The sequence below is a fragment of the Myotis yumanensis genome, unplaced genomic scaffold (genome assembly GCF_028538775.1).
Source record: "Myotis yumanensis isolate MYYU_CA2020_CCGP unplaced genomic scaffold, mMyoYum1.0.hap1 SCAF_12, whole genome shotgun sequence".
Classification (NCBI taxonomy): Eukaryota; Metazoa; Chordata; class Mammalia; order Chiroptera; family Vespertilionidae; genus Myotis; species Myotis yumanensis.
The window spans coordinates 1,659,831-1,683,786 of record NW_027223763.1 but is presented as its reverse complement, the minus strand read 5'-3'; the positions used below and the strand labels follow the sequence as shown (position 1 = coordinate 1,683,786).

Sequence of the window (23,956 nt, the reverse complement as noted above, 5' to 3'; positions counted from 1 at the left end):
TTGTGACTTCTTTGTAATCGTCACTTCTGGATGGGCCTGGATAATCGTGTTTGTCCTGGTGCCTGTCAGGAACTCAGGTGCCTGGCGCCTGAGCTAAAGGTCAGACTGACAACACACCTGCCTCTGGCAAGGTATGTTTCCAGGGCATGGCTCTGCCAGGCGCCACTGGATTCAGATGACAATCAACTCAGGGACCTTCCTCAGGCGCTCTCTACATCTCCCCCTTCTGTATATTCTAAATGTAGCTTGGACATCAAATTGGAGCCTTCGGACTTGAGATCTCAGGAGCTTGCTGCTGACTAAAAGAAAGCAGGGTAAGTTAGTGGTACATAAAGGAATCCTATTAGGTGCCAGGTGGTGTGTTTTAACATTTTTCATAGATTCAATCCTTTTAAGTCATCCAGCAATTCTTTTCACTGGAGATATAATTTCATCATGACTATTCAGAATGGCTTGCATATGTTTGTGTAACCGTACGAGGTCTATACTGATATTATTATGATGCCACATTCCCTGTAGGTGCACCTTGTTTTTACTCCAATCCCATAGAGAACTGTCATAGCGGGGCTGATGTCACAGAAATATATGTGAAAGCAGCATGGCATTGCAGCTGCTGTCTCATCTTGACACTTTCTAATTGATGACCTAGTCCTATCACTACAGCTTCCAGAGAATTTAGCTTTGGTTCTAGCTTTCAGTCCATATCTTCTTGATCATGAAGTGTAGCCGAGGTGTTCTGAGCCAATTCATGGACAAACTTTGCATTCTGGAGGCTTTGGGTCAATGGAAGAGAAGCAGTGACAGCAGATGCGATGACAGTAACGAGGGTAACGAGACCAGAACTAATAAACCCACAGCACGCTGTTCCTGGGAGAGCTGATAGTGCAGTTCCTGCAAGGCCTGGAGGTGTGCCTCATGATACCATCTCCCTGTTATGTTGGTAGGAGGCATAATAAAGGAAGGCTGCTTTGAAATTAATATATCTCCATTCAGGTGATGCCTGGAAACACAGCTGGTAAGATCACAGTGATGGCATTGGGCAGCACAATGGGAGTCCAATGTGGTGATGTTCACCTTTCCAGTCACCAATACATACGGAGGCTGGACACAGGCTGGTAATCCATGGCAAGGGCTCGATGAACACGCTCCTTTAATATCAGCTAAGAAAGAGCCAGTGAATTAAGAAAGTCAAGGGCAGTGGCTAAACTCCACAGACCTTTCTGTAAACCTCCTGTTTCCGTGGTCAGGGTGTTACCCACAATCCTCCTGGTGACATAGGCTCGTGATGGGGACGTTCAGCATCAAGCCTGTGAGACCAATCCAATACATACAAGTCAGAGCCAGAAATAGTATGTCTCACTGGTACAGGGTTGGCCCAATCTTTCCATTGAGGAAATGCTCCCAGCTCAGTAGTGGTGCTATTAGGGCAGGAGGGGAGCAGGGGATGCTGATCAGACAGCCATCGGGTGGCCTTAGGGAACCCCAGGTTAGTAACTGTCTGAATATATTTTCCCATATCCCAGGGGCCTGCAATGTTAGCAATGTCTGTGCCTCCAGAGGACATCTTATTTTCTTGGCCAAGCTGCAAACATCCTGAAGTCCCCCTTTTAGGTAAACAAATACGGAGCTCCCCACTGAAGCCATTATAAGTATAATCACCTTGGGAAGAAGGCGTTATGTGAGCTGCCCCAGACCATGTTGGCGTTGTTAGTAAACACTGGCACTGATTCTCAGGTCCAGGTGTCTGGACAGACCACAGCGCCCAGAGGCAGCGGATGGTCAGACCTGAGAGGCACTGTCCCAGCTCTGTTCATTAGAGAGAAAACTGAGAAGGGCCCAGCCAGCGGGCCTCAGGGGTTGAGCATTGACCTATGAACCAGGAGTCACGGTTTCATCCGGGTCAGGGCACAGGCCCGGGCTGTGGGCTCAGTCCCTGTGTGGGGCGTCAGGAGGCAGCTGATCATCAGTGATGTTCTCTCATCAGTGATGCTTCTCTCTCTCTCCCTCTCCCTTTCTCTATGAAATCAATTAAAATATCTGATTTAATAAAGAGGTAATACGCAAATTGACCATCAAGCCCTCATGTCACAAGGTGGTCGGCCCACGTCGTCACAAGATGACCACCACCACATCATCACAAGATGGCCGGCAGGGAAGGGTATTTGGGGGTGACCAGGCCTGCAGGGGAGAGCAGTTTGGGTTGACCAGGCCTGCAGGGGAGGGCAGTTGGGGGTGATCAGGCTGGCAGGGTAGCAGTTATATGTCAATCAGGCTGGCAGGGAGCAGTTATGTGTCGATCAGGCCAGCAGGGGAGCAGTTATGTGTCGATCAGGCCGGCAGGGGAGTGGTTAGGGGCAATCAGGCAGCCAGGCAGGTGAGTGGTTAAGAGCCAGCAGTCCCAGATTGTGAGAGGGATGTCTGACTGCCGGTTTAGACCCATTCCACAGGCCTAAACCATCAGTCGGACATGCCCTCAGGGGTTCCAGATTGGAGAGGGTGCAGGCACTGTGCCTCTAGTATTAAATAAATTTTTTTTAAAAGAGAGTGAGAATCACTCAGAGGGGCAAACGCCCAAGCAGGCTCAGAGGTGGCAGCCTTGAGCTGCATCCGTCTGCTGAAAGGTGGTGGGTGCTGACGGGCAGTCTCTCTCAGCTGCGAGGGCAGGTGTAGAGGCTGCAGCTGGAGGCCAGGCAGCGAGAGTGGGTGCAGGAGCAGGCGGCTGGCTGTGCGGGGAGCCCCAGGTTTTGGAAAAAGTCCCTGCCTCCTGCAGGATTTGGTGGACCCTGGTGGGCTCATTCCGGGAGCACCCACACCGGTGGGCACAGAGCCCTGGGGGGGAGGGTCTGCCCTCATTTGAGGCAGGTGCTGCAGCTTCCACCTTGAGGGTGAGGACTGAGTGACTCTGGGAGAGGAAGGGAGGGGGGAGGGCCCTCAGTGAAGCCCTTGGGCGAGCCACTGCAGAGCCTTGCATCTCCCTCAACCTTGAGGCCTGGCTGCACCTGCCTGTCTGGGATGCAGGACAGGACCTTCAGGTGCAGGTGTGGGTGGGGCCGGGAGCCTGGGGCCGGTGAGTGCTCCCTGGGGCCAGTGAGTGCTCCCGCAGGAGTATCCTGGGACCCAGGTAGAGGCGCTGGAGTCGGGGCTGCTCTCAGGCCTGGAGCCTCCACTCCCCACAGTCACATCCCAACAATTGTCAGCAAGAGCTCACCTGCACCTGCAGCTGCCCACGCCGGGCGGGCCTTCAGGAGGCAGGAGCTGAGATGGCGCCCGGCCTTGCTTCACTACCATCCTGGGAGAGAGGAGACCTGCCCCCCCACCTGGTTCCGCTTATAAAGGGGCTTACAACCAGGAGCTGGGGATGGGGTGAGCGTGGTCCCCTCCGCGGGGCCAGGCCATGTCTGCTGTGCGATTCTGCCTCCTGGAGGCCGAGCGTCCCGGCTGCGAGAGGCGACACCCACTCCTCTCCGTCCTGGTCCAGCTTCCCGGCGGGTCAGACAGGCCTTGGGCAGGTTGGGAGGGTCTCCCTCTGGGATGTGTGTGGGGACGAGCGTGTGTGGCCGTGCGAGGACCTCGCTGCCCTTGGGGACTTTCTCAGACTCGTTTTCAAACGAGGAACCACTGGCCTGAGAGGCCGCGGCGGCGGCTGGGACGAGGTGGAGACTCCGCGTGGGAGACACACAGACCAAGAAGCCCTTTAGCGTCTGTTCTACTTGTTGCTGCGGAACAAGTTACCCTGTCGGTGTGCGAGGCCCCGAGAGCTGGTCATTCCAGAAAGTTCCCGGGTGTCCCGCTCGGCTGGGAACAGGCAGGCCTGTGGCAGGGCCAGCGCTGGGGCTGCCTCCTGCCTCCAGGCTGCCAAGCAGCTCCAGACAGGCCCCCCCTCCCTGGGGCTCCCGGGGCCGGATCCCACCGTAAACACGCTCCCTCCCGAGACCTGGGAGCTCTTCACAGGGCAGAGCTTCAGATCTGAGAGGCGCGGGTGGTGTTTTCCCTTTTCCCAGGGATGGGCTGGGGGAAGCCAACTTGACCACCTCGCTTTAGAGTGGGATTCAGCACAGACAGAGGAGTGAGAGGGGAAGAGGGCGGGAAGGCCCCGCTGAGGGGGAGGCGGTGTGCAGGGCAGACTGGCCTCTTCTGTCACCGCCCGGGGAGGAGAGAAGCCAGAGTCGGGACACGGGGGCTGACAGGAGAGCACGTCCCGTCCAGGGACTCCCAGGAGGGCAGTCGGGCACAGAAAGTACCCAGGATGCACGGAGCGACCCTGGGACGTGCCCTCACCAGGTCTCAGCTGATGTCCGGATGCTCAGCAGCACACTTTCCCACCTGGTCCCTGGCGTCACGTCCGGGGCCTGAGGGTCAGGGCCACCCAAGGGAGGCGGGAGGAACAGCGGGAGGCTCCTGACTGTCAGCCCCAGGGCACCAGCGTCATGTGGGTCTCCGTGCTCCATCTACCGGGTTGGCGGGAATGCAGCCCGAGGAGGTGTGGGCCTGGAGGCCCTGCTGAGTGGGCCGGGAGCCCCCACATGGGACTGTGCAGACTCTGACCTGGGAAGGCACAGTTTCAATCTGATGAACCTTTGATCGTTCGCTCTGTTCTTATTTCCTGGCTCCGAGACGCTCACCTGGTGTGTCACCATGTTTTAAAATTAATTCAAGTGTCATTTGTTCCGTTTATTACAGCCTTAACGTCAAAGGGCCTGTGACGCTTCCCCACGATTTCAAGTCTGACCCGTGACCTGACTCTGACCCGTGACCTGACTCTGACCCATGACCTGACTCTGCCATGACAGGCTTGTGTCACTGAACTGCCTCCAGGCCTGGAAGCATTCTCCCTACACATACTAGGAACTCCGGGCCTCGTCACTGTCCCCAAACCCTGACTTGCACATCAATCACTCACTCATTCCCGGACCCAAGTGCACCTTTTCCATTGGACGAGCAGGCTGTCACTCTAACAGGCCACGTGCTCTGAGCCGTTGCCAACACCCCAAGTGCCGGATTTGGTATAGAGCCAGGATCGGCTGCCTGCTGCTGCCGCCAGTCCTCCAGGGGCCCGTGCTGCTGGGAGGAAAGATGGTTTATTCAGGAGCCGGCAGCCCAATGAGACTGCAGACTCTCGTCACAAAGGTCATCCGTTGTTTTTAAAATTTTTTTTTATGAATCCTCACCATTGGATATTTTATTCATTGCTTTTCAGAGAGAGTGGAAAGGAGGAGGAGGGAGAGGGAGAGAAACATTGAAGTGAGAGAGACACTCCAACTGGTTGCCTCCCACACATGCCCCAACCAGGGGGTGAGCAGTGAACCTACAACCCAGGAACGTGCCCTCCACCAGGAACCGAACCAGAGACCCTTGGGTGCTTGGGCCAGCACTCTAACCACTGAGCCACAGTGGCCAGGGCGCAAAGATCATCTTAACAAATGGACTCAGGCAAAGGTTTTGTAGGAGGAGGAGGAGGAGGAGAGAGAGAACACAGGGATGGAGGGAGGGGTTGAGAGTTCTCCCCTGAGGGGATTGTCCGCAAATCCTGTCTGTTCAGATCATGGGTCGAAGATCAGCAAACCTCTGGCATCCCGGGATGTCCAGGGATGAAGGCTGCTTCCTAGGAACCGTTCCTGGAATTCTTAAGAAAACAGGCTGCTGTACGCAATCACATGTTACTCACAGATCATCCTTCACAGGAGAAATGATCAGGGAATGGGGGGCAGTGACTAGCTGACATAGCTTCCTTGGCGCTAGAATATGATCCTGGGAACGTCTGTCTCCGGCCGGCCTGCCTCGGGGGAGCCAGGGGGTGAGGCAGGTCCACGTGCAGGCAGGTCACGGGCACGAGCCGTGTTCAAGGCTCAGTCACCTCCCTCGCCCGGGAGGCCTGCGTCCCCTCCCCCAGGAGCAGGGCCGTCATCCTGAGTTCTGAGCCCTTGAGGCTTCCCGCTTCCTTGAGCCTGTCCAGTGTGTGCAGAGGGTGGGTGGTTAATCTTGCCTGTCATCCCCTCCCGCTCCCGTGAATGACGAGGCAGAGCGAGAAGGTGGGGACCCGCTGTCACTGTACGAAATATGACTCCTGCTCCACTCACCGTGTTGGCTCTGCACTGATTACAGAGGCACCTTCCCACCTGGCTGGGAGGTGCGCATGGGACCCGGGGGCTCACCTGGAAACAGGCCCCTCCTCCCCCGCCGGGAGCTGCCTGTGATCCTGGGAGGTAGCAACCTTGTTCCAGAAGCCAGACCCCCAGCCCTTTGCAGACCCCCAGCCCTTACCACCAGCAGGCCTGTGCTGGTCTCCAACCCCCATGAACTGTGAGCGGCCCTTTGGCTCGCCCTTTGGCTACTTCCCCCTCTTATCTCTGTCCTTCCACCCAAGGAAAGCGGTTTATTCAGGAGCCAGGGCCAATGTAAGCAGCCGTCTTACGGGGGGCACAGCACATGTCTGTGGGTGACGGCTGCTCTCCACGCTGCCAGGAGGACCGGAGTAAATGCTCACCCATGATCCCAGCCTGTCTGTGCCGAATGGGCTCAGGGAGTGACCAGCAGCCCGGGACCCGTGATTGTCCATTACATGAACTCGCCCCGGTGGGAAATATGTATTATTATATTACATATTGAACAACACCTTTGTGTACAATTCCCAGGAACTGGTTTCACAGGAAGTTGCCTCCCGCTCCCAGGGGGCCCAGCCCAGCAGGTGTGCTGGCGCACAGCCACCCAAACTGGATGCAGAGTGCCAGAAGCTGGTCCATCCTTGCTGCTTGACACAGTCGCTGCAGGGAAGAAACAGCTGCACAGCATATGTTTCAAGGGACCTGGCTTATATGGCATACTGTTCTTAATATGTTTGCTCCCCTTCTTAGCGCTATGTGTTTTAACCAAGGTCACCTCTCTGAGAAAGGTTGTATCTCCAGGTAAGAATTTTTCCCTGGAGTTAGGGATTAACAGGACTAAAGAAGGGAATAAAACCCCTTAACTAAGTGCCAGGTGGGTAATTAATCACTTTGACTACGAACAATCATGCTTAAGCTACATAATCTTTACTTAGGACAGTGATGGCGAACCTATGACACATGTGTCAGAGGTGACACGGGAACTCATGTTTTGGTTAATTTTCCTTTGTTAAATGGCATTTAAATATATAAAATAAATATCAAAAGTATAAATCTTTGTTTTACTATGGTTTCAAAGATCAAAAAATTTCTATATGTGACACGGCACCAGAGTTAAGTTAGGGTTTTCAAAATGCTGACAGGGCCGAGCTCAAAAGGTTCACCATCACTGACTCAGGATAATCTCCTTCAGTTACTTCCTTGTAGCTTAGCAGAACAATAGAGTAGTGACCTTGGAATGGAGATAACAAAGCCCTAACCTTGGGAATAGAATGGATAGGATTAAAATCAACTGGTATAAATACAGATGTAACAGGAGAATAAGGACCAAACCTGGCTGGAAAACCTGGCTATGCTGATCAACTGAATGCTGCCTCCGTGTCATTACTTCTTCAACGACTCTGTCCACACGTTTGGGAACCCCTGGACCTGCTGGAACTGGACCCCAGAAGCAGAGAGGACCCTGGACGCCACTGACCAGGAAGATGACCGGGACATTCTGGGAGTTCAGCTCCCTCCCCTGATCTCTGTTCTGTGTCCCCCTCCCTCCTGTAGAGACACCCCCGGGTCCAGAACAAGACTCTCAGGACCCTGGTGCCAGGGACACGGAAATGGGCCTGATGGGACCTCCATCCTGGGTCATGTCAGCCTGGGGGTCACAACTGGACGGGGACGGCGGCCCTGACCTGCCTCCTCCATCTCCATACAGGTGGGGCTTCGAGATTCAGCGACCCGCTCCCAGGACGGAAGAGGCGTGGACAGGGCCCGTGCTGCCCGTCCCTGCTGGGGCTGCGCCGCTGCCCATGGCCCCAGGGACAATTCGGTGCCACCTCCCACTCCCCAGTCAGGCTGCTGCTGCACCAGTCCAGCTCCCAGTCCTGCCTCTGCAGGGCAGTCACCACCTCCCCTGCCCTCCCCTCCCCTCTGACCACCCTGGACCCCAGGGAGTCTCTAACCCTCTGGAACCCGCAGCCCAGTGCATGCCAGTGAGTTCCTCCCCGGCCACCCCTGCCATCCTGGGGGTCCCTCCGGGGGTCCCCCTGGGCAGAGCTGGGTGATGAGAGGGGACTCCTGGGCTTTCTCTAAGGACATAAGCAGGCAGCCCTGGCTAGTTTGGCTCAGTGGATAGAGTGCCAGCCTGCAGACCGAAGGGTCCCAGGTTCAATCCCAGTCAAGGGCCCATGTGCGGGTTGCGGGCTGGATCCCAGGGTGGGTGTGATTGTCTCTCATTGCGGTGTTTCTAGCTCTCTCTCCTTCCTATCGTCTCCAAAGTCAATAAAAATACACCTACACTAATAAAAGAGAAACATGGTAATTAGCATACAACTGCTACCCTTTTCATTGGCTAATCAGTGAGTATATGCAAATTAACTGTCAGCCAAGATGGCGGCCAGCAGCCAGGCACTGAAGCGAGCATGAGGCTTGCTTGCTGCAGACTCCAACATCCCCTGCCTCACTTGCCGGCCTCTCAGCTGCAAATCTAAGCAACTATGTACTATGTTGCAAATAAGAATCTAAACAAAACCCCAGAAAACCCAGGACTGAAAGCGAGCCAGACCGAAACATTGTATCGATGTTTTCAGCAGCGAGGCCTCAGAGCTAAACCTGGCCCAGAATTAAAAAAAAAAAAAAAAAAAAAAAAGGAAAACAAGGAGCGGTTGGGAGCTTTAGTCACTCGCCAGCAGGAAAACAGCGCTCAGCCCCTCACCCAGACTGGCCAGGCACCCCAGTGGGGACGGCCACCCTGATCCAGGACACTCTTCAGGGCAAACCAGCCGGCTCCTACCCATGCACCAGGCCTCTATTCTATAAAGTAAAAGGGTAATATGCCTCCCGGTAACAGGATCAGCGTGACAGGGGGCAGCGCCCAAACCCCCTGATCTCCCTGCGGCTCTGTGTGTGACAGGGGGTGGGGCCACAACCTCCCTATCCGCCCTGCTCTGTTCATGACAGGGGAAGGCACCCCAACCCCCTGATCAGCCCTGCTCTGTGCCTGATAGGGGGGAGCTCCCCAACCCCCTGATCGCCCTGTGGCTCTGTGTTTGACAGGGGCACCTCCCCAACCCCCTGATTGGCCCTGCTCTGTTTGTGACAGGGTGCGGCGCCCCCCCCCCCCCGCCACGGGCCCTGCTCTGTGTGTGACAGGGTAGAGCCATAAACTCTCCATCGGCCCTGCCCCGAGTGTGACAGTGGTGGTGCCCCAACCCCCTGATCGGCCCTGCTCTGTGGGTGATAGAGGGTGGCGTCCCAACCCCCCTCCACTGGCCTTGCTCTGTGTGACAGGGTAGAGCCATAACCTCCCCATTGGCCCTGCCCTGAGTGTGACAGGGTGCAGTGCCCCAACCCCCTGATCGGCCCTGCTCTGTGCATGACAGGGGGGAGCTCTCCAATCCCCTGATTGACCCTGCTCTGTGTGTGACAGGGTACGGAGCCCCAACCCCCCTGATGGGCCCTGCTCTGTGAGTGACAGCAGGTTGTTATCTCCCAAGGGGTCCCAGACTGTGAGAGGGCACAGGCCAGGCTGGGGGACCCCCCTCCACCTGCCCCCCGAGTGCACAAATTTTTGTGCACTGGGCCTCTAGTCTTTAATAAAAATAATAAAGGTACACGCAGGCCCTCCCCACACAGCCCCCCCCCCCGGGGCATCTGGTCCCACTGAGGGGAAGTGGGGCCCATTGCAGAGGGAGGGCTGAGGGCATGGTGGGGGGACCATCCCGTGGGGCTGGGGAGGAAATGGCCCCGCCAGGAGGGAACTAGAGCTGAGGCAGGGCTCACGCAGCAATGAAAGGTGCCAGCGCCTTGGCAGCGGGACCAGGGATGCCGCCAACCAGAGCAGCTGCTGCCATGGGAACCGTGGTCCTGGCCCTCGCCCTCCTGGGCACTGCAGCCGCCACGGCCGACAACTGTCCAGGTGAGCAGGCGCCAGGCGGGCCGGCCTGACCAAGGTCCCAGAGCCGAGAGCCTCAGCACAGACCACTGCCTGCCCCCTGCCGGGTCTTTCCAGAACATTCTCCTTTAGACTGAGGCTGAACCACCCTCTGCAGGGGCACCTGCCTCGGGGTCCTCCCAGGAGGGGCACAGGTGGTGTGAGGGGGGGAGGCTGCCTGGGAAGTGCCCTCGCCGGGTCTCAGCTGATGTCCGGATGCTCAGCAACACGCTTTCCCGTCCTGGGCCCCTGGCGTCACGGGGCTGAGGTCACAGTTTCAATCTGTGAACCTTTGATAGTTTGCTCTGTCTTATGTCCTGGCTCCGAGACGCTCACCTGGTGTCACCTCAGGTGTCATTTGTTCCATTTATTACAGCCTGAACGTCAGAGGGCCCCTGACCCTTCCCCGCGCTTTCAGGTCTGACCCGTGACCTGACTCTGACCCGTGACCTGACTCTGACCTGTGACCCAACTCTGCCGTGACAGGCGGGTGTCACTGACCTGCCTCCGGGCCTGGAATCATTCTCGCTCCCTCAGTGATTTGGCGCTCGGACCCTGCGACCTTTGACCTGCATCTGGAAAACCAGTTGATTGGAACATGTGTCCCCGTGGGTACCACTGTCTGCCTTTAGCGGGGCCTCTGAGCATGTGCTAATTCTTAGAAATGGGGTGATGTACACATACTAGGAGCTCCGGGCCTCGTCACTGTCCCCAAACCCTGACTTGCACATCAGTCACTCACTAGTTCCACGACAAAAGTGCACCTTTTCCATTGGACGAGCAGGCTGTCACTCTAACAGGCCGTGTGCTCTGAGCTGTTGCCAACACCCCAAGTGTAGGATTTGGTACCGAGCCAGGCTCCGCTGCCTGCTGCTGCCACCAGTCCTCCAGGGGCCGGTGCTGCTGCGAGGAAAGACGGTTTATTCAGGAGCCGGTAGCCGGAGGAAACTGCAGACTTTCATCACAAAGGTCATCCTTTTTTTTTTCATGAATCCTCACCACAGAACATTTTTATTCATTGCTTTTCAGAGAGCGTGGAAAAGAGGAGGGAAGGGAGAGGAGAGAAACATCTATGTGAGAGAAACACTACAACTGGTTGCCTCCCACAAACACCCAAACAGAAGGCGGGGAGTCAACCTGCAGCCCAGGAACGAGCCCTTGACCCGAGTCAAACCGGAGACCCTTCGGTGCTCGGGCCAATGCTCTAACCATTGAGCCACAGTGGCAAGAGCGCAAAGATCATCTTAACAAATGGACTCAGGCAGAGGTGTTTTGTAAGGAGGAGGGAGGGTAGAACAAAGGGATGGAAGGAGGGGTTGAGAGTTGTCCGTTGAGAGGGGATTGTCCTCAAATCCCTTCTGTTCAGATCATGGGTCAAAGGTCAGCAAACACCTCGCAGCCAGGATGCCCGGGGCCGGAGGCTGCTTCCTAGGAACCGTCCCTGAAATCCTTAAGAAAATAGACACAGAACCTAGCTACAGAACCTAGCGAGAGAACATGGCAAAAGATCCTGGACAGAACCTGGCTACAGAACTTGGCTGGAGAACCTAGACAGAACCTGGCTGAAGAACCTGGCTATAGAACCTGGGGACTGAACCTAGCTGGAGAACCTGGAGAACCTGGCTGGAGAACCTAGTGAGAGAACAGAACCAGAACTTGGCTAGAGATCCTAACCAGAACTTGGCTGGAGATCCTGGCTAAAGATCCTGGCTAGGCTGCTGATCAACTGAACACTGTCTCTGTGTCATTCCTTCTTCGCCGACTCTGTCCACAACTTTGGGGACCCCTGGACCTATTGGGGTTGGACCCCAGCAATCAGGCTCCGATCACCCAATGGCAAATGGGGAACTGGGGGTGGGTGGTGCCGGCGGGTGGGGCTGGCTGTAGGCAGTTGGGGAAGATGGCCATGATTGCAGGTCAGGCCTAGGGTCTGTACCTGAGCACGAATTTCTTGCACCAAGCCTCTAGTCATCCTATCTAATAAAAGAGAAACATGGTAATTAGCCGTACCTCCGCTACCCTTCCCATTGGCTAATCAGGGTGATATGCAAATTAACTGCCAGCTAAGATGGCGGCCGGCAGCCAAGCACTGAAGCGAACAGGCGGCTTGCTTGCTTCAGTGATGGAGGAAGCCAATGTTCCCCGCCTGCCGCTGCCGGCCTCTGGGCTTGCAGTTTGAAACATTGTTACAAATATAGAAGCTAAACAAAACCCCAGAAACCTGCTTTCAGCCAGCCAGGATCTCAGAGCTGGAGTTGAAACGGTGTTTCGATTATAGAACCCAAACAAACCAGATACCTGCTTTCAGCAGCCGAGGCCTCAGAGCTGGAGCCAAGCCTCAGAGCTAAAGCTAGCCCAGAATTTAAAAAAAAAAAAGAAGAAAAGGAGCGGTTGGGAGCTTCAGTCACCCGCCAGCCTGAAAACAGCCCTCAGCCCCTCACCCAGACTGGCCAGGCACCCCAGTGGGGACCCCCACCCTGAAGGGGGTGTGACCAGCTGCAAACAGCCATCAGCCCCTCACCCAGGCTGGCCAGGCACCCAAACGGGACCTCCACCCTGATCCAGGACACCCTTCAGGGCAAACCAGCCGGTCCCCACCCATGCACCAGGCCTCTATCCTATATAGTAAAAGGGTAATATGCCTCCCAGCACCGGGATCAGCGGGGCTGCAAGGCCTCCCGGCACTGGGATCAGCATGACAGGGGGCAGCGCCCAAACCCCCTGATCGCCCTGGGGCTCTGTGTGTGACAGGGGGCGGGGCCAGAACTTCCCTATCCGCGATGCTCTGTTTGTGACAGGGGAAGGCGCCCCAACCTCCTGATCAGCCCTGCTCTCTGCCTGATAGCGGGGAGCTCCCCAACCCGCTGATCGCCCTGCGGCTCTGTGTGTGACAGGGTGTGGCGCCCCAACCGTCTGATCGGCCCTGCTCTGTGTGTGACAGGGTGTGGCACCCCAATGCCCCCCCCCATGGGCCCTGCTCTGTGTGTGACAGGGGGCGGTGCCCCAACTGTCCTATTGGCCCTACTCTGTGAGTGACAGGGGGGAGCTCCTCAACCCCCTGATGGGCCCTGCTCTGTGCGTGACGGGGGAGCTCCCCAACCCCCTGATTGACCCTGCTCTGTGAGTGACAGGGAGCAGCTCCCCAACCCCCTGATTGGCCCTGCTCTTTGTGTAACAGGGGGTGGCGCCGCAACCTCCCCATCGACCCTGCCTTGAGTGTGACAGGGGGCATTGCCCCAACCCCCCAATAGGCCCTACCCTGAGTGTGACTGAGGGTGGCATCGCAACCTCCCGATCCGCCCTGCTCTGTGCATGACAGGGGGCGGCACCCCAACTCCCCAATCGGCCCTGCTCTGAGCCCAACCAGGGGCTTCACCTAGGGATTGGGCCTGCCCTCTGCCACCAGGGAGCAGGCCTAAGCCAGCAGTCATTATCTCCTGAGGGGTCCTAGACTGTGAGAGGGCACAGGCCGGGCTGGGGGACCCCCCTCCCCCCCAAGCGCACAAATTTTTGTGCACCGGGCCTCTAGTCCTATCCAATAAAAGAGAAACATGGTAATTAGCTGTACATCCGCTACCCTTCCCATTGGCTAATCAGGGTGATATGCAAATTAACTGCCAGCCAAGATGGTGGCCGGCAGCCATACACTGAAGCGAACAGGGAGGCTTGCTTGCTTCAGTGATGGAGGAAGCCAATGTTCCCCGCCTGACTTGCCAGTCTCTCAGCTGCAACTCTAAGCAACTATGTTGCAACTATAGAAGCTAAACCAAACCCCAGAAACTTGCTTTATTCAGCTGGGCTTCAGCCACCCGGACAGCAACATTGTATCAAATACAGAAGGTAAACAAAGGCCAGAAACCTGCTTTCAGCAGCTGAGGCCTCAGAGCTAAAGCTGGCCCAGAATAAAAAAAAAGAAAAAAGAAAAAAAGGAGCAGCTGGGAGCTTCAGTCACCCGCCAGCCTGAAAACGGCCCTCAGCCCCTCAGCCAGACTGACCAGGCACCACAGTGGGGACCCCCACCCTGATCCAGGACACCCTTCAGGGCAAACCAGCCAGCCCCAACCCATGCACCAGGCCTCTATCCTATATAGTAAAAGGGTAATATGCCTCCTGGCACTGGGATCAGCATGACAGGGGGCAGTGCCTAAACCCCCTGATCGCCCTGTGGCTCTGTGCGTGACAGGGGGAGGGGCCACAACCTCCTTATCCACCCTGCTCTGTGCATGACAGGGGGTGGAGCCACAACCTCCCCATCAACCCTCACTTGACTGTGACAGGGGGCGGTGCCCCAACCCCCCAATCAGCCGTACCCTGAGCGTGAATAGGGGTGGCATCTCAACCTCCCCATCTGCCCTGCTCTGTGCATGACAGAGGTCAGTGCCCCAACTTCCCCATCGGCCCTGCTCTGAGCCCGACCAGGGGCTGCACCTAGGGATTGGGCCTGCCCTCTGCCACCCCTGAGCAGGCCTAAGCCAGCAGGTCATTATCTCCCGAGGGGTCCCAGACTGTGAGAGGGCACAGGCCAGGCTGAGGGCCGCCTCCTTCCCCCCCGAAAGGAAAAATATTTGTGCACCGGGCCTCTAGTGAATAATAAAACCCTGATATACGAATGGAAAGAAAGGAAAACAGGCTGCTGTACGCAATCACATGCTGCTCACAGATCACCCTTCACAGGAGAAAGGATCAGGGAATGGGGGGCGGTGACTAGCTGACATAGCTTCCTTGGTGCTAGAATATGATCCTGGGAACGTCTGTCTCCGGCCAGCCTGCCTCAGGGAGCCAGGGGGGGAGGCAGGTCCACGTGCAGGCAGGTCACGGCACCAGCCGTGTTCAAGGCTCGGCCACCTCCCTCTCCCAGGAGGCCTGCGTCCCCTCCCCCAGGAGCAGGGCCGTTATCCTGAGTTCTGAGCACCCGGGAGTCCCCCTCCCCTGAGCCTGTCCCGTGTGTGCAGAGGGTGGGTGGTTAATCTTTCCTGTCACCACCTCCCGCTCCCGTGAATGACGGAGCCGAGCGAGAAGGTGGGGACCCGCTGTCACTGTACGAAATATGACTCCTGCTCCACTCACCGTGTTGGCTCTGCACTGATTACGGAGGCACCTTCCCACCTGGCTGGGAGGTGCGCGTGGGACCCGGGGGCTCACCTGGAAACGGCCCCTCCTCCCCCGCCGGGAGCTGCCTGTGATCCTGGGAAGGTAGCAACCTTGTTCCAGACGCCAGACCCCCAGCCCCTTGCCGACCCCCAGCCCTTTGCCGACCCCCAGCCCTTTGCAGACCCCCAGCCCTTTGCAGACCCCCGGCCCTTTGCAGACCCCCAGCCCTTTGCAGACCCCCAGCCCTTTGCAGACTCCCGGCCCTTTGCAGACCCCCAGCCTTTTGCAGACCCCCAGCCCTTTGCAGACCCCCAGCCCTTTGCAGACCCCCAGCCCTTTGCAGACCCCCAGCCCTTGCCACCCGCGGGCCTGTGCAGGTCTCCAGCCCCCATGACCTGTGAGCGGCCATTTGGCTTGCCCTTTGGCTACTTCCCCTGTCACCTCTGTCCTTCCACCCAAGGAAAGCGGTTTATTCAGGAGCCAGAGCCAATGTAAGCAGCCGGCTTACGGGGGGGGCAGCACAGGTCTGTGGGTGACGGCTGCTCCCACGCTGCCGGCAGGACCAGAGTAAACACTCACCCATGATCCCAGCCTGTTTCTGCTGAATTGGCTCAGGCAGGACCGGCAGCCCGGGCCCCATGATTGTCCGTTACATGAACTCGCCTCGGTGGTTAATATGTATTATTATATTAGAAATTGAACAACACCTTTGTGTACAATTCCCAGGAACTGGCTTCACAGGAAGCGCCTCCGGGTCCCAGGGCCCCGGCCCACAGGTGAGCTGGCGCTCAGCCACCAAACCAGACGCAGAGAGCACGCTGGACGCCGCTGACCGGCAAGTTGACCGGGCCATCCTGGGAGTTCAGCTCCCTCCCCTGGTCTCTGCTCTGTGTCCCCCTCCCTCCTGTAGAGACCCCCCAGCCCGGGTCGAGAACCAACTCTCAGGGCCCTGGTGCCAGGGACACGGTGATGGGCCCGATGGGACCTCCATCCTGGGTCACGTCGGCCTGGAGGTCTCACCTGGACGGGGACGGGGCCCCTGACCTGCCTCCTCCCTCTTCACCCGGTGGGGGCTTTGAGATTCAGCGACCCGCTCCCAGGGCGGGAGAGGCGTGGACAGGGCCCGTGCTGCCCGTCCCTGCTGGGGCTGCGCCGCTGTCACACGGTCTCAGGGACAATTCAGTGCCACCTCCCACTCCCCAGTCAGGCTGCTGCTGCCCCAGTCCAGCTCCCAGTCCTGCCTCTGCAGGGCAGTCAACACCTCCCCTCCCCTCTGACCACCCTGGACCCCAGGGAGTCTCTAACCCACTGGAGACACGCAGCCCATTGCATGCCAGTGAGTTCCTGCCCGGCCACCCCTGCAGTCCTGGGGGTCCCTCCGGGGGGTCCCCCTGGGCAGAGCTGGGTGATAAGAGGGGGCTCCTGGGCTTTCTCTAAGGTCACAAGCAGGCAGCCCTGGCCGGTGTGGCTCAGTGGATAGAGTGCCAGCCTGCGGACCGAAGGGTCCCAGGTTCCATCCCGGTCAAGGGAACATGGGCGGGTAGCAGGCTGGATCCCAGGGCGGGTGTGATTCGCTCTCATTGCGGTGTTTCTAGCTCTCTCTCCTTCCTTTCGTCTCCAAAGTCAATAACAATACATCTTTAATAAAAATAATAAAGACACACGCAGGCCCTCCCCACATACCCTCCCCACGCGGGGCATCTGGTCCCACTGAGGGGAAGCGGGGCCACTGCAGAGGGGGGGTGAGGGCGTGGTGGGGGGACCGTCCCCAGGGGGTGGGGAGGAAGTGGCCGGGCCAGGAAGGAACTAGAGCAGAGGCGGGGCTCACGCAGCAATAAAAGGTGGGAGCGCCTTGGCAGCGGGACCCGGGATGCCGCCAACCAGAGCAGCCGCTGCCATGGGAACCGTGGTCCTGGCCCTCGCCCTCCTGGGCACTGCAGCCGCCATGGCCGACAACTGTCCAGGTGAGCCAGGCGCCCAGCCGGCCGGCCTGACCAAGGTCCGAGAGCTGAGAGCCTCTGCACAGATCACTGCCTTCCCCCTGCCGGGTCCTTCCAGAACATTCTTCTTCAGACTGAGGCTGAACCACCCTCTGCAGGGGCACCTGCCTCGGGGTCCTCCCATGAGGGGCACAGGTGGTGTGACGGGGGGAGGCTGGAGAGCGCCCCCTCCCCCAGCCCGGGTCAGTGCAAGGTAGCACCCAGCGCGGGGGCCCTTGAGCCTCGGGGTTGAGGCGGGCCCACTGCTCCCCGAGGTGGCAGAGCAAGAGGGCCAGGGTCCCAGGGTCCCCATGGGCCTGACCTCCTTCCCTGGGCCAGGCGCTCACAAAGGGGCTCCACCCCGCCCTCCGGAGCCTCTGGCTGTGACGGGGCTGGGAGCGGGGAGGATTTCCGGGTCCCCACACCCTCCCTAGAGGCCGTGTATTTGTGATGGACGCACTTGAACTCTGAGAGGCAGGTGCCTCTCTGGCTCCCGTTCTGCGGGGGCTGCTGTGTGTCCTCATATCACAGGGACCCCCACCCTCCAGCCCGGGATTCCCACACCACGTGCCGAGGAATGGGGGTGACACGCGGCACTGCCCCCGCCCCCCGCTGTCGCACAGATGCGGAGGCTGCACTCACTGGACGGGCCGCAGTGGGGGGAGCTCTTCCTAAGGTCTCACACATTTGCATCAGCCACTCTGACCCCCCAAAGCCTCCCTCTGCTCTCACTCTGCAGCCGGGCACAGAGCCCAGAGGGGCTGAGTGACTCCCCGAGGACACACAGGCTGAGGAGCGGGGTTCCCCGGGGGCAGGAGGACCCCGAGACCGGGCCCATCACCTGGGGGAGGATCGGCCACAGGCTCAGCAGAGGCGGGACCGCCTCCCCTCCAGGCTGGCCCTCCAGCTGAGGCAGGCGGCCCGGGCACAGCCATCTGCCAGGCTGGGTCCCCATGGTGGCAGGTCCCTCAGAGGGGGGTGGGCAATGGTGGAAGCTCCACGGGGCCCTCAGCCCAGGTCCTCACCCTGACGGGCTCCCGCGCTTCTCTGCAGAAGTGAAGGTGCTGGGGCTGGAAGCCGACAAGCTCACCATCCTCCGGGGCTGCCCGGGGCTGCCCGGGCCCGCGGGGCCCAAGGGAGAGACAGGCGCCGATGGCAGGAAAGGTGAGTGCCCGAGTGAGGGGGCCTTGGCCTCGTCCCTGCCCAGGGAGACCCAGCAGGGTAGGATCCCCTGCAGGTCTCAGGAGGGGCCTGGGGCTTGGTCCACTGTGTGTGGGTCCCCGTGGGAGTGAACTGGTCTCGGGTCACCCACAGAGCTGCAGGGCCTGTGTGGGCAGCCAGCACAGCTCCTGGTGATGACGCACCTGCTGCCGGGGGGACCCGGCTGGACTGTCCTCCCTGCCCTCCCTGGTGCCAGCTGAGCCCGGGGGGTCTGTCTCCAGGGGGGACCACAGCGGACCTGGCAGGCACAGCCAATGGAAACGCCCAGGGTCCCCGGACCAGGGCAGAGCTGGGCTCAGGCCTGGTCCCCTGGGAAGGCCCCTGGTCGAAGGTCCTGGCCTCTGACTGCACAGCGGGGCCTAGGAGGGCTGGGGTCCGGGTCCCCTTTCTCTGGTTCCCGAGGGTCTAACCTGGGGCGCTAGGGGCCTGGGTCCCCAGAGTTTGCTCACTGACATGTTTGAATTTGCAGGAGAACCAGGCCCATCAGGAGTCCCTGGGAATGCAGGACCCCCCGGGCCCAAAGGTAACTCAACAAGGAACATGGAGGGTCCGGGCAGGACCCCCACCCCCCGGGGCAGGGAGAGGGGAGGGGCATATCCTTGGTGTCACATGGGAAAGTTCCTAACCATAAGCTAATGGTAACCATAATCCTATCCTTATCCCTTACACTAACCTTAACCCTATCCTTATCCCTAACCCTAACCCTATTATAACCCTCAAAACTAACCCTAACCTGAAACCTAGCCCTGTTCTTATCCCTAATAATAAACCTAACTCTAACACTATCCTAATCCCTAACCCTTACCATAACCCTAACCCTATCATTACCCCTAACCCTAAAGCTAACCCTACTCTATCCTTATGCCTAACACTAACCCTAACCCTAGCACTAACCCTATCCTCATTCATAACCCAAAACAACTCTAAACCTAACCCTATCCTTATCCTTAACCCTAACCCTATCCCTAATCCTAATTTTAACCCTAACCCTATCCCTAACCCTAACCTTAACCCTATCCCTATATCTAACCCTAACCCTAACCCTATCCTTAACACTAACACTAACCCTAACCTTATCCTTATCCCTAACCCTATCCATATCCGAAACCCTAACTGCAACCTTATCCATAACCCTAACTCTGCCCCAACGAGGGTGCTCCGTCACCCAGGGCCTGGGTCTGTGTCCAGAGCACCCAGGGGGCCCAGGGTGGATTCCGTCTTCAGTCCAGCACTGACTCGGCACAGAAACAAGACCCCGGCTCCCGTACCCCATGACCTGCCCCCTCCCTGGGCTCTGTCAGCCCCAGGAGGGGTGGGGACAGGCGAGTCCTCTGGCTGACGGGGTCTGGCATGAGCCTGTCCTGTCCTCGAGCCTGTGCTGACCCTCCTCTTTCTGCAGGAGACCAAGGGGAGAAGGGCGCTCGTGGAGAGAAAGGTGAGGCCCTCCCGCCCTCCCCAGGGGTGGCTTCCGGGACCCTGAACACAAGGGGGTTCCCAGGGTGTGGAGCAGGGGCTGGGTGGAGAGCAGGCCCTTCCCTCTGCGGGAGGGTGTGGAGGGCGGGATGGGGACCACACTCCTCCCCGAGCCTGTGCAGCCCATCCCTCCCTTCCCAGCCTCGGACCCCTGAGCAGGGCCGGCCCCATCCTCCCGGGACTCTGCCTGGGGCTAGAGCAGCGGTTCTCAACCAGTGGTTCCTGACCCCTTTGGTGGTCAAACGACCCTTTCACAGGGGTCGCCTAAGACCATCCTGCATATCAGATATTTACATGACGATTCATAACAGTAGCAACATTACAGTTAGGAAGTAGCAACAAAAAGAATTTTATGGTTGGGTCACAACATGAGGAACTGTATTTACAGGGCCAGAAGGTTGAGAACCACTGGGTCGAGGAAGTTGGGCAACGTTATAAACAAAACGTTGAAAAAAAATAATAATAAATAAAATAAAAATAAATAAATAGATAAATAAATAAATAAAACACAACGTCGGCCGGAGGCTGTCAGCCAAGCTGCGGTCACAGACGATGAGCAGATGTGGAACATGTGCCCTGAACTACCCATGACACGCGTGTGACCCTCACACATGTGCACGCTCCACGTGCGGGTGCAGAGGCGATGACACAGAAACCTTCTCCGTTTCCCGCACAAAGTTCAGGAAATCAGAGAAGAGCCCGGACGTGCACACCCTGGTGACCCCTCTCTGGACCCGAGACAGTCACCCCCCCCCAGGCTCACCCCCACTGTGGTCCGAGGTGCAGACGCCCCTTCGCTGCCCTCCCCACCGAGCAGCCCGCTCTCCCCGTGTCCCCGAGGCTGCCCTGGGCCCAGGAGGCAGCCGAGGCTCAGACTCCGCCTCCCGGGAGCACAGCCAGGGGCCTCCCCAGGGGCAGGCTGGGCCTTGCTGGGGGACCAGCCTCCTATGGAAGCATCTAGAAGGGCGTCCATCTCCTTCTGGTGCGGAGGGGCCAGGGCTTGGCCGTCCCGCCTCTCACGGGTGTTTCCTCTCCCCCAGGAGCGTCGTGGGAAGCTGAGCGATGTGACACAGGTGGGCGACCAGCCGGTCCGGAGCCCAGTTTGGCCGGAGGTGGCGGGTGTGCCTGGCCCGCCCTGCAGGGAGCATTGGCCTGGGGTCCCCCATGCAGCCCATCAGCCTGCAGGCCCAGAGGCCCCGCCCCTGCCTCACCGCTGGCCAATCACATGGGACAGCACTCAGCCCCGCCCTCCTCTCCTGCCTTAGGGACCCCAATGACAGTCCTAGTCTCTTGCCCCCTAAATATTAGAACCCCAATGTCCGGTGCCCGGGACCAAGGTGGGGGCGCCCTGGTGGGGGGCCGGCACACGGGGCCTGTCTCTCACAGCTGGTGGCCCTGGTGGGGTCTCTGTCCAGCCCTGGAGCCTCCTGCCCACGCAGACCCCACTGTCCCGCCCTCCCTCCCGCCCGGGGGCCTCCATGTGCCGCTTCCCTTCCCAGGTCCTCGGAGCTGCAGTGAGATGCGCACCAGGGGCCACACCCTGAGCGGCTGGCACACCATCTTCCTGCCCGACTGCCGGCCGCTGACCGTGCTGTGCGACATGGACACGGACGGCGGGGGCTGGACCGTGAGTGCCGGCGTCGGGAGGGCGGTGCGGTCCTGGGGGGCGGCTGCAGGGCCCGGACCTCGCAGACCAGGCTCCACCCCGAGGACCCGCGCTCCGGCCCCTTGTCACTGTCCAGGCCCCTGTGTCTGGGGCTGTCCCTTCCCAGGGGACGGAGAGAACCCGACGGGGTGGTGAACCCGACCGTGGGCCCGGCCCGAAGGAGCCCCATGCCTCCAGGTGTGGGCTCCGGGCCGTGGCCTCCCCTCTCCCAGCGGCCACGTCCTCCTCGGTCCCACGTGGGCACCGTCTGCCCGCCCGGGGTCCGGGCTGTGGGCTGGGCCATGCTGGGCGGCAGTGCCGTCTCCCCTCCCCCAGGTGATCCAGCGCAGGGTGGACGGCTCCGTGGACTTCTACCGGGACTGGGCCGCCTACCAGCAGGGCTTTGGCAGCCAGCTGGGCGAGTTCTGGCTGGGCAACGACAACATCCACGCCCTGACCGCCCAGGGTAGGGCCCAGGCCGCGGTTTGGGGTTGGGGGTGAGGGGTCCGAAACCCACCTGCCCCGACCTCCGACCTGGGCCACCTGGATGGAGCCGTCTCCTCCGCCCCCACAGGTGCCGCCTCTGAGGACTGGAAGGTCCCAGCGGGAATGGGGCTGTCAGGGCTGGAGGAAGTGGGTTTGGGGGGCAGACGTCCTCCTGTCACGGCCACTGGCATCTCAGAGGCCAACCTGGGAGGACACCCAGGCTCTTGTCGGGGTTCCGCCCAGCGCCCAGCCCTGCTCTCACTGCCCACCATGCCCTGTCCCTGGACACACGCGGGAGACAGCCCCTTCCCACGAGGCTGCGGCATCCCCACCTGCCCTGGGAACACCGAGGGTCCCTTCTCTCTGGGGCTGGAGGGAGGGCTGGGGGTTTGGCTCAGAGCACATGCTCCCACCCCTCAGCAACTGGGACTTTCTGGGGAACCGTGAGGGTCGTCCTGGGTGCCCAGTGCAGGTCCCCTCATCGTCACCCATGTCCTGGCAGCTCAGGGTCCCTGCTCTTGGGACTGAGGCTCTGCGCCCCGCAGGCACCTACGAGCTCCGTGTGGACCTGGTGGACTTCCAGGGCACCCGCTACTTTGCCAAGTACCAGTCGTTCAGGGTGGGGAGCGAGGCCGAGAAGTACCAGCTGGTCCTGGGCGCCTTTGCCGAGGGCAACGCCGGTGAGTGTCAGCCATACAGTGGGCAGTAGGGTTGGGCAGTGGGGGTGGGCAGTGGGGGTGGGCAGTGGGTGGGCAGTGGTGGTGGGCAGTGGGGGTGGGAAGTGTGTGTGGGCAGTGGAAGTGGGCAGTGGGGGTGGGCATTGGGGGTGGGCAGTGGTGGTGGGCAGTGGGTGGGCAGTGGTGGTGGGCAGTAGGGGTGGCAGTGGGGGGTGGGCAGAGGGGGTGGTCAGTGGAGAGCGTCTGGGCGGCGTCCTGGCTCTGTGTCCTGGAGCCTGGGCGGGGCCTTGGCCTCAACACGTTCCTCCATCCACACGTTGGGATAACCCACCTCCACCTGGATGCGCCCATGATGATGGTGGACACACGGCGACAAAATGCAGGCCCTGAGCGTCTTCCTCCTGACCGCCCGCATTGGAGCAGGTGGACAGGACGCCCGGGTAGCACCGCTTATGGCGCACATCCCTCCGGTGGGGCCCGAGGGACCTGGACGTCTCGGGCAGTGGCCTCCCCTCTACGGGGCACAGTGCTCGTTTGCTGGCAGGCACAGAGCAGAGGGGGGGATATTGAGGCCGGGGATCCACCAACCGAGCATACGCTGGCGTGCCGCACTGTTGTACTTCACAGTGCACAACGCGCAGCTGGACAGCTTTGGCCGCACCTGGTGCCAGCACCTCCTGGCACTGAGTGTAAGCAACCCCGCTTCTCCCCGGCAGGTGACTCCCTGACCTATCACAACAACTCCCTGTTCTCCACCAAAGACCAGGACAATGACAGAGCCATTTCCAACTGCGCCCAGAGTTACCAGGGCGCCTGGTGGTACTACGAATGCCACTTGTCCAACCTGAACGGACACTACCTGGGGGGCTCCCATGAGAGCTTTGCGAACGGCATCAACTGGAAGTCGGGGAAGGGGTACAACTACAGCTACAAGGTGGCCGAGATGAAGGTGCGGCCCATGTAGTGTGGTCAGCAGCCTGAAGCGTCTCTGATCGAGTCCCGCACCCCCAGGAGGGGCACACGAGGCCTCCACGCAAAGGCGGAGCTCACCCTGGGCCCACTCCCAGCACTTCAGAGACCCAACAACCGACTCCCACCTTCCTCTCCCACCTGCCTGGGTGAGGGTGACCCTGACCTTGCGCACTGCACGCATCCTCAATAAAGCTTTGCCTCTCTCTGCAGGCACACGATGCCAGTCTATAAATATTTCTCTTTTATGTGACCAGGACAGCTGGAGAGCAGACAGGTGTCCTGAGTAGGGGTGACGAAGAATTGGGAAAATGAAAAAGACAAACACGAAGACAGTAGGGAAAGCTGGGACAGGGTGGGTCAGCTGTCCTCTGATGGAGAGACAGGGT

The 23,956-nt window shown here is 59.4% G+C and overlaps 1 protein-coding gene across 1 annotated transcript; it reads left to right on the top strand.

Annotated features, from left to right (window-relative positions):
* Nucleotides 1-16,966: 16,966 nt before the first annotated feature.
* On the top strand, nucleotides 16,967-23,788 carry LOC139020636 (ficolin-2-like). Its single transcript, XM_070430329.1, has 9 exons — nucleotides 16,967-17,081; nucleotides 18,150-18,260; nucleotides 18,787-18,840; nucleotides 19,717-19,752; nucleotides 20,831-20,863; nucleotides 21,290-21,417; nucleotides 21,772-21,901; nucleotides 22,467-22,601; nucleotides 23,315-23,788. The coding sequence occupies exons 1-9, from the start codon at nucleotides 16,988-16,990 to the stop codon at nucleotides 23,560-23,562; spliced, it is 969 nt and encodes a 322-aa protein (XP_070286430.1). The 5' UTR covers nucleotides 16,967-16,987; the 3' UTR covers nucleotides 23,563-23,788.
* The last annotated feature ends 168 nt before the right edge of the window (nucleotides 23,789-23,956 follow it).

What these genes read in the sequence shown, in the direction of transcription:
- LOC139020636 (XM_070430329.1), top strand. Translation starts at nt 16,988, where the DNA reads ATGCCGCCAACCAGAGCAGCCGCTGCCATGGGAACCGTGGTCCTGGCC. An exon ending in AGGCGCCGATGGCAGGAAAG is followed by an intron (nt 18,261 to 18,786) that starts GTGAGTGCCCGA and finishes TTGAATTTGCAG; the next exon opens with GAGAACCAGGCCCATCAGGA. An exon ending in GGGCGCTCGTGGAGAGAAAG is followed by an intron (nt 19,753 to 20,830) that starts GTGAGGCCCTCC and finishes CCTCTCCCCCAG; the next exon opens with GAGCGTCGTGGGAAGCTGAG.